General features: G+C 47.9%; 1 protein-coding gene across 1 annotated transcript; it reads left to right on the top strand.

The window, feature by feature from the left end:
• Positions 1-3,056: 3,056 nt before the first annotated feature.
• LOC109783974 (putative 12-oxophytodienoate reductase 5) lies at positions 3,057-6,933 on the top strand. The gene is made up of 2 exons (XM_020342583.4): positions 3,057-5,988; positions 6,103-6,933. The coding sequence occupies exons 1-2, from the start codon at positions 5,484-5,486 to the stop codon at positions 6,684-6,686; spliced, it is 1,089 nt and encodes a 362-aa protein (XP_020198172.1). The 5' UTR covers positions 3,057-5,483; the 3' UTR covers positions 6,687-6,933.
• The last annotated feature ends 1,219 nt before the right edge of the window (positions 6,934-8,152 follow it).

Genomic DNA, 8,152 nt, shown 5'->3' with positions numbered 1-8,152 from the left:
AACGGGATCATATCATTAGGAGGCTGATGTGATGGACAAGACCCATCCGTTAGCTTAGCATATTGATCGTTCAGTTTTATTGCTATTGCTTTCTTCATGTCAAATACATATTCCTTCGACTATGAGATTATGCAACTCCCGGATACCGGAGGAATGCCTTGTGTGCTATCAAACGTCACAACGAAAATGGGTGATTATAAAGATGCTCTACAGGTATCTCCGAAGGTGTTTGTTGAGTTGACATAGACCGAGATTAGGATTTGTCACTCTGAGTATCGGAGAGGTATCTCTGGGCCCTCTCGGTAATACACATCATAAGAAGCCTTGCAAGCAAAGTGAATAATGAGTTAGTTGCAGGATGATGTATTACGGAACGAGTAAAGAGACTTGTCGGTAACGAGATTGAATTAGGTATGAAGATACCGACGATGGAATCTCGACCAAGTAACATACCGATGTACAAAGGGAATTACATATGTTGTCATAAGAGAATGGAGAGCCAGGGGCTATCTTGTTTTTTACTATTTTACCTTAGAGAATATAGTAGGTCCTAAGAGAATGTAGTAGGTCCTATGAGGTACAATATGTTTATGTGGTACAATGTGTTAGAGTTGATGATGAGGAGTAGTTGTGATTATGACTAGTGACCAATTTGCTATGTGATGTCTCATCGATGAAAACGATGATCATGAGGAGGTGTTATACGACAATGATGTATTATGATGATAAGTTGTTAATGATATGATGATGATGATGATATTTATTATATCATTGCGTGAAAGAACCGCGGATTAGTTTCAAGTGGATGTCCATCCACTTGAAACTAGTCCACGGTTCTTTCACCCAGTGATGTAATAACTCATTATGATGTAAAAACAATCTCTAAATTGCTGCGGTATGAAAACTTATATAGAGGTGTATGAATACAACATGAAATAAAATACAGAATAATAGTAGTAGCGCGGGCTGGGAGAAGTGCTACTAGTAATTACCAGTAGCGCTGTGTGGAGAAAGCGCTACTACTAAATCGGTGTAGCAGTAGCGTGGGTTAACCAACGCTACTGCTAACCTTTAGCTGTAGCGCCATACCAGTAGCGCTCCTGCCCGCACTACTGATAGGCCTAAAACCCGCGCTGCTGCTAGGCTTTTCCCTAGTAGTGAAAGCATGAGCCAGTGGACAAATGAGGGATGAAAATTAGAAATGTGTACTCTGCTTAGGTAGTTATTAGGTCAGTACCAATCCAACATAGCTTTATGGTACGTTCAATATTGAAAATAAAAGTGACACCTTAGATGTAGGTACTTTTACATATGAATCATAAAGGATGAGACATAAGAGAGTTTGACAGGGAGGCTAATGAAGAGTAATAAATCATTTTCCTTGTTATAAAAATGTTGACCTTAACATTTCTTGACAGCACAAAGCTAATATATTTTGATTGTATAATTTGTTGTGGTTTACGTAAGTGTTGTTAACCGTTTTTTATGTATAAGCAGACATGTTGTTAATTTAATAACAACCATAGTCTTTTATGTAATGTGAAACTTTTGTAACAGGCCAGCGCTTTCCGTAGACATAAAATATGGCATGTTCGGAGGTGGTGGCAGCGGTGGATGGCGGGCCCTGGTGTGGGAGGATGGCCGTCGGCGGTCTTCGCAAGGTGCGGTTGGCTGCGGCGGTCTTGGTGCCTCTTCGTCGACGGGCGGTTTCGATGGTGGTGGCGGTTGGTGGGCTTGTCGGCGTCGTTGCGGGATGATGTGTGGCCGAGGTACTATCGGAGCTTGGGTGAAGACCCTGTCTCGGCCTTGTGCCTTGACCAGCGTTGGCGGCGGTTGTGGTCGTCATGACCTTCTTGGAGGCATCGTTGCTTTGTTACCGCGCCCCTCCTACACGGATCCGCCCATCGTGGCCTCTCGAGGCGAAACCCTTGATCTTGTGATCGAACGATGGCGGCACTTTGATGTGTCGTTTTCCCTCTTGGGAGCTTCGTCATGGTGCTCGGCATCGGCAAGCGGGACTGGTAGTTTGCGGCGGGTGTGGCGTCCATACATCTGTGGTGACAATGATTGTATGAGAGATGTTGGCGACGCGGCAATGGTTGCTGTAGTCGGCTGTTCTCCGGCGTGTCCGTGGTAATGCCTCGGTTTGTATGTTGTTGTGGAGTCGAAGCTGCGGCTGCGGGCCCCTGTTGTATACGATGACTGGTTGCGGGTGGCCATTCGGCGATCTTCCGTGGTGCCAACCGTGCCTGGTTTTGTCCGTTGGAATTCTCCTTCAGAGTCGGAGCTGCGCTATTTGGCTGCAGGTGGCTGACTTTTGTCACAGATCTTCATGCAGCTTCACGCGCCCGCTATACAGTGTGCATTGAGTTGATGATCGCCTACGTCGAAGTCGTAGTCGTTTGCTCAGAGTGTAGGGACAGCGATGACGCCTCTAGGAGAGGAATGATGACGATGACGCATGCGTGCTGTCCCGTCGAGGCCCTTTTTAAAATGGTTTGTGTGGGGTTTTTTATGTGTGCCGCTCAGCGGTTGTCATGGTTTTCGCCTGGTTATCCCTAATTAACTTGGCAATTCGCTCGGTTTTCCTTCATTAACTAAGCATCTCTAACTGCCATTTTGAAAAAAATATTGACGTACTACTACAAATGAATTAAGACCAGTTTAAACTCCGTAACCTTTTGAGTTTTAGAGGGTTTATTGATGGGACCAAGACATATATTGTAACCAATTTGCGCCTTCTATTTCAAAATGCACATTTTGCAAATTTATTAATCAACCAAGTTTACCCCGCAATTACTCTTTAATCACAGTATACATGGTGTCTTATTATATTTGTATTTTAAAGTACTTATTTGCCTTATGATTTTGAATAGTAATTATAACATTTCTGTTATCATTTGCATAATTGCATTCGTACGGAAATAGTACTGAATAGCCAAAATACCACTGGTGAAAAACAAACATGCCAAAATATTAGTAGTAGCCAATTTGCCAAAATAGTATTGCCGACACGTGTAAAAGAAATTCTGTGAGTCAAACTGTCAGTACCTTGTCAGTTTTTTGGCTATCTCAAAATTACCCCTGTAAACCTGTCTCTATCTTCTCTCCAAGAGATGTTCCCGACGAAGAAGCATGTGTCATCGCCTTCTTCCCCCGGCTCCTGGGTATTCTCGGCTACCCATGGTCGTGTGGCTCGGCTTCCGGACGCCTCAGCTCCGACGTCCACCGTATCTGCTCGGCGCCATCCGCCACTGCTCCATCCACCGGACCGACTCATCCACCTCCCCTACTCTCCTACCCAGGGCTCCACACACGCCCTCTCGCACCACCCCTGGCCAGTCTCCCCTCTGGCCTCATATAGTACTCCCTCCTTCCCAATATCTTAGGCGTGTTAGTTTCTAGCATGAAAATTAGCGTAAGTCGTTCGTTATTTCAGTCGCCGTACATGTGGCAGAGAGGGAGGCATGCATGATCTACACTGACCAGCCGACCCTGAAACGAGCGCTTCGTTAAAACACCGACATTGGAGGGAGCATGAGACTGGCCTGGGCGACGCCAAGCTGCCAGGTTGATGAAATCTCCAAGTTGGCACTATTTGAACTCATCCTACCGAATGTTCAATTGCTTTCTTCTAACAAGAAATTCTCTTACTTGTGCTTTTTCTACCATGCACGGGGTATCCAGTGCATGCATCCACCGTCCGATCATTTCTTTAAGGTTCATTACATGTCAAGAACCAACAGCAAAGTTCATACAGAGAGGAGTTCAAGTAGTGAGAGCGAGCATACAATAAATAGTCTTGCTAGGGGCTCAACACAACATCCCCTCAAATAAAACTAGGTAGCTAATCCGGCTCGTGAGGCGGTGGAGGGGCGGTGAAGGGGGCGGCGGCACAAGACGCGAGGCGATGGCGTGAAGGTCCAAGGAGATCTCGCCGATGGCCTGCCGAGCGTGCCTCTTGCTAAGCGCCCGCCATAGCTGCAGAAATCCACACAATTTATAAATAGCATTAGTCGCGCGTGAAGTGCGATCACATGTTCAATCACACGCTTATTACACACAGTCCATAATGTCCATGATAGCACCCCAACTACCACCAAAAGGGTTGGACGAATGGATGGTTGGTGGGTTTGAACCTCCCAAAACAAGTCTGGGGGGTTGTCATGGCACCACCTGCCACCCACCACCTCGCGAAGGCAACTCCAAAGAAACCGAGCCGAGGGGAGAGTGAAGAAGATGTGATTCGAATCTTCTGGAACCTCACACAAAGGGCACTGACCATCGTCAAGGCCATTACGCTTGCGTACCTCAATCCCCGAGGGGAGGCGGCCACGGACTAATTCCCGAGGAGATTCAGTTCCTCTGGTCCCGGAGTAGCCACCAGGGATCTATAGATGAACTGAGAGGAGAAGAGACCATTTGGTTCCAGGTGACAACCCATGTCATCCTGGTCTAAGGTAGGCGTGTGTAGGGCCAGACAATCTAAGTTCTTCCGATTGGCCCCTTTCTACAGGGCATCAGACGAAAGAGTAGGTTATCGAGATTCATGAGGGCACCTTCTACAGTTATGTGCGGGAGTGTGCATATAGTGGCCGTTGGCCCAACCAGCTGTCCAACCAAAAAAGGGTATTTGTCCCCGCGCCCACCGTGATGGACGATCCAATTCGGAGCACCGGAAGCATCTGGATTATGGATTGCCAGAATTGAGATCCTCTAGTTCGCAAAGCGAACGCTAGAGATTTTTTTTTTTCGTGTACTCGTTGTCTAGTTGTCTAAGCCAAGGTTCATACGTTTGCTGTGTACATTCTGAATTGTAGTAGGCTTAATGTAAGCCGAGTATTCGATAAATTACATTCGACTTATGCCAAAGAAAACTAGGCAATTTATAATTTTTCTGTAGTGGCCGAAGCGCTGACTGAGGTTCCTTATTAGAAACAGGATCGCAAAAATAATTTAGTTTTCATTGGCAACCGTAGACATCATCGTCCCAAAGCAGAGAAAGCCATGGGGCGATAGAGGAGCACTTATGATTCATTGCCGCTGTCTCTTTAGCAAGAGTCAAAAAGCACAGACCTTGATGCGTCGCTGTGAGCCTGTGACATGTGATCACTGAAATTGTTGCATCGTCGGTGGCAGAGAATTAGTAGAATATACTACTAGGATGGATGCCTCTCTGTTCCATGCTGCTTAGCTCACCTATGATGTACTCTATGTGACTGATCGATCCAGGCGGCTAAAGCGGCAGCCGGTTGCCTCCCATGTTCCTCACGTACTTTAATATTAGCAATAATGTCAGTATAACCATATCATATGGAGTAGTACATATCATATCACGTCATTGCATGCGAGAAAAAAATGTCTATAAAATGGATGTCCAGGCCCATCGACTCCACTACACTCACTGAGCATCTTCTTCTTCCTCGTTCTTCAGATCACATAAGCTAGCTGCCTCCTTCTGCCATTTTTTTTGCTCTTCAACAATGGAGCCTACCCCTCTCCTGACGCCGTACAAGATGGGCCAGCTCGACCTTGCCCACCGGATCGTCCTGGCCCCGCTAACCCGCCAGCGCTCCTACGGCAATGTGCCGCAGCCGCACGCCGCCGTGTACTACTCCCAGCGCGCCACCGTCGGCGGGCTTCTCATCACCGAGGCCACCGGCGTCTCCGACACGGCGCAGGGGTACCGCGATACACCGGGCGTGTGGACGGCGGAGCATGTCGAGGCATGGAAGCCCATCGTCGATGCAGTGCATGCCAAGGGCGCTCTCATCTTCTGCCAGATCTGGCACGTCGGCCGCGTGTCCACCTATGAGTACCAGCCCGGTGGTGCCGCGCCGCTGTCGTGCACGGACAAGGGGGTGGGCCCGCAGATGAGCTATGACGGGAGGCTGGAGGAGTTCGCGCCGCCGAGGAGGCTCAAGGTGGAGGAGATACCGGCCATCGTCGACGACTTCAGGAAGGCAGCTAGAAACGCCATCAACGCCGGTACGCTGTTGATATGCATGATTTTCTTAAAAATGATTAGTCAAACTTCTCCTTCTCAAAAATAATTTCCGGTGTATACATGTATTGCTCGATCTGATGTCAATGGCGTGGCAGGTTTTGACGGTGTGGAGATCCACGGGGCCAATGGGTACCTCATCGAGCAGTTCCTCAAGGACAGTGCGAATGACCGCACCGACAAGTATGGTGGCAGCATCGAGAACCGGAGCCGCTTTGCTCTCGAGGTGGTGGACGCCGTCGTGAAGGAGGTCGGTGGCCACCGTGTGGGCATCCGCCTCTCCCCCTTCACCGACTACATGGATTGCCACGACTCCGACCCGCATGCCCTCGCGCTCCACATGTCCACCAAGCTCAATGACTACAACATCCTCTATCTCCACATGGTCGAGCCGAGGATGGCCATCGTCGATGGACGGCGGGTGGTCCCAAAGCGCTTGCTGCCATACAGGGAGGCGTTCAAAGGTACATTTATGGCCAATGGTGGGTACGACCGCGAGGAAGGGGGCAAGGTGGTTGCCGAGGGGTACACTGATTTGGTCTCCTTCGGGCGGTCGTTCTTGGCGAACCCGGACCTGCCAAAGAGGTTCGAGATCGGTGCAGAGCTGAACAAGTACGATAGAATGACTTTCTACATCTCCGACCCCGTCGTCGGCTACACCGACTACCCCTTCCTCGAGTAAAAGTTGATGGAGGTACTTTGTTCAGTGATGCAACTAATTGTACCACACATCATTAATTAAATGTATCGTGTAAGTGTTGTGTTTCATCCAAGAACAAACCATGTATTATTGCTGCTGCTAGCTTCAAATAAATAGTGCAATTGGGGTGACCCCACCCATTATGCACCTAAGGAGTGGTTCCAATCATCCGTTCGGAGAATATTACTACATGAAAGTGCACGTTCATTGTACGAAATAGTTGATTGAATTCTTGTCACACTCAGCTCGACTGATTCGGTCGGTGGTTAGCGTGGGATGCATATTAGTTAATTTATCTTCTATATCTAAATAGGGCACCCAACTTGGTGATTTTCCTGCCTTCTCATGAAGCTACGTCACTCCCAATTATTATAGTCGTTGTCAGCCTTACCGCTCGCTGTTTAGCTTTTTTTATCAGACACCTTAGCGCTCGCTGGTAAGCCTCGGCCTTGATGTTTTTGCTTGGGCTTTACACGTACGCTTAACTGGACACTAAAAGGCCATCGCAAGCCCATAGGTAGGTCCATCGTTCCACCCTTTCCTTTCATTGGCGACTGCCATGACCCCACACATTTATCATCTCCCTAATTAGCATTTAATAACTCCTTGGCGTTCGGTCACTCGAATTGAACCAGCGCGAGCGCTAATTAACACCCCGGTCGATTGATTTCCCATCAATCTCTCCATCTATATACTGTTGTCATTTCTTCTTCTCCTTCAAATAAATGGAGTAGTAATAGATAGGGTTGTTCTTCCAACAATAAGTATTCTAGGACTAGTTAGCGGTCTGTGGGAGACGCTGCCTCCACCGTGCAGCCATCGCCAGCGACGTCGCCCTCATCTCCTACCTGGCCGTGTTTGGCAACTCCTCGATTCAGAGGACTCCGATGGAGGTACGTAGCGGCGGTGTGTGGCCGCGTTGGGATAGGGCATGTTCAGGGGCTGGAGGAGGGCATGAGCGACATTGGTGGCCACGCCGTCAAACATGTGACGTCCAGATTATGCAAAAGGAGGCGAGGAAGGTACACATAGGGGTGCTTTCTCCCCCCCTCCTATATATCTCTTCCACGGCGGGTACCAGCTACGCGTCCCGCTATAATTGAGATCAAGTGGATCGGGGCCACATCATCACAAGGTAAACGCCATCGTTTGCCATGACTGAAAATATTGTTGGAAATATGCCCTAGAGGCAATAATAAAATGGTTATTATTGTATTTCCTTGTTCATGATAATTGTCTATTGTTCATGCTATAATTGTATTAACTGGAAACCGTAATACATGTGTGAATACATAGACCACAACATGTCCCTAGTAAGTCTCTAGTTGACTAGCTCGTTGATCAATAGATGATTATGGTTTCCTGACCATGGACATTGGATGTCATTGATAACGGGATCACATCATTAGAAGAATGATGTGATGGACAAGACCCAATCCTAAGCATAG

Source organism: Aegilops tauschii, chromosome 1 (genome assembly GCF_002575655.3).
Source record: "Aegilops tauschii subsp. strangulata cultivar AL8/78 chromosome 1, Aet v6.0, whole genome shotgun sequence".
Taxonomy (NCBI): Eukaryota; Viridiplantae; Streptophyta; class Magnoliopsida; order Poales; family Poaceae; genus Aegilops; species Aegilops tauschii.
The sequence above is the reverse complement of the archived record's forward strand: the minus strand, read 5'-3'. Positions and strand labels throughout refer to the sequence as shown.